We start from the raw sequence: 1,063 nt of genomic DNA on the forward strand, positions 1-1,063 counted from the left end.
TTGATTTTTCAGGTTTGTTGTTTTTTCCCTGTAAATCGGAACTCTCACATGTTTTCTTTCTGCCCTTTGTCATTTCTTATTTGTGAGGCGTGCTGACGAAATGAGTTACTTCTCAGATTTTAGCCCGATGGAAATTGAATAGATACGTCAGATTAAATGGTTAAGTTTTTAATAATTCACTAGTATGAAATGATAAAAGACCTGTTAAACTTGAAGAGAATGGCATTGAATTATAATCTATAAATATGACCCCTGTGTCGATTTTTGGCAGAGATCTGCGAGAAGTAACTCTTTTTGTCAGCACGCCTAACGTTTTACTGGGAACCACTTCCACCTACTTCCTACTTCCGTCTGATTTTACCGCCATGCCTCACATATTTTTTTCTTCACAGCTGAACAAACATGTTGTTGATGCTCTGTTAGATGCTGGGGTTCTTGCTGTCTCCTGTTCTGTGAGTATTCTTATTATAAATGAGTTTTTATGTTACCCACACACAGACACACACACAGATACACATGCAAACACACACACATTCAAACTCACAGACCCACACACATTCACAGACACACACACTGACCCTCATACCGATCCTCAACCAAACCCACACACAGACAGACAAACACACAGACCCACACACATTCACAGACACACACACTGACCCACACACCGATCCTCAACCAAACCCACACACAGACAAACACACAGACCCACACACAGACACAGACACACCCACAGATACACACACAGACTCACACAAACATTTGATACACTCACATTTACACTTACACACAATTACATATCAATAATAGTAGTATTATTTAATAATGATAATGAAGATAATGTTATGTCCCCCATCAAACATACAATACAGCTGTAAGCGCTACCAGCACACCAACACACACACAGACACACACATGCACACACTCACACACACACACACTCACACACATACACTCCTCATTCACACACTCACACTCTCATACTCACACACACACATACACTCACACACTCACACATATACACTCCTCACTCACACACTCACACACACACACACACTCACAC

General features: G+C 40.8%; 1 protein-coding gene across 1 annotated transcript in view; it reads left to right on the forward strand.

The window, feature by feature from the left end:
- Positions 1–244: 244 nt before the first annotated feature.
- Positions 245–1,063, forward strand: part of LOC106013639 (isopentenyl phosphate kinase) — a gene marked incomplete in the record, with an annotated part of 9,306 nt that continues 8,487 nt past the window's right edge. The window contains 1 exon segment of the mRNA XM_013089897.2: positions 245–452. Within this exon segment, the coding sequence (XP_012945351.2) occupies positions 246–452 (207 nt within the window).

Source organism: Aplysia californica, unplaced genomic scaffold, assembly GCF_000002075.1.
Source record: "Aplysia californica isolate F4 #8 unplaced genomic scaffold, AplCal3.0 scaffold01075, whole genome shotgun sequence".
Taxonomy (NCBI): Eukaryota; Metazoa; Mollusca; class Gastropoda; order Aplysiida; family Aplysiidae; genus Aplysia; species Aplysia californica.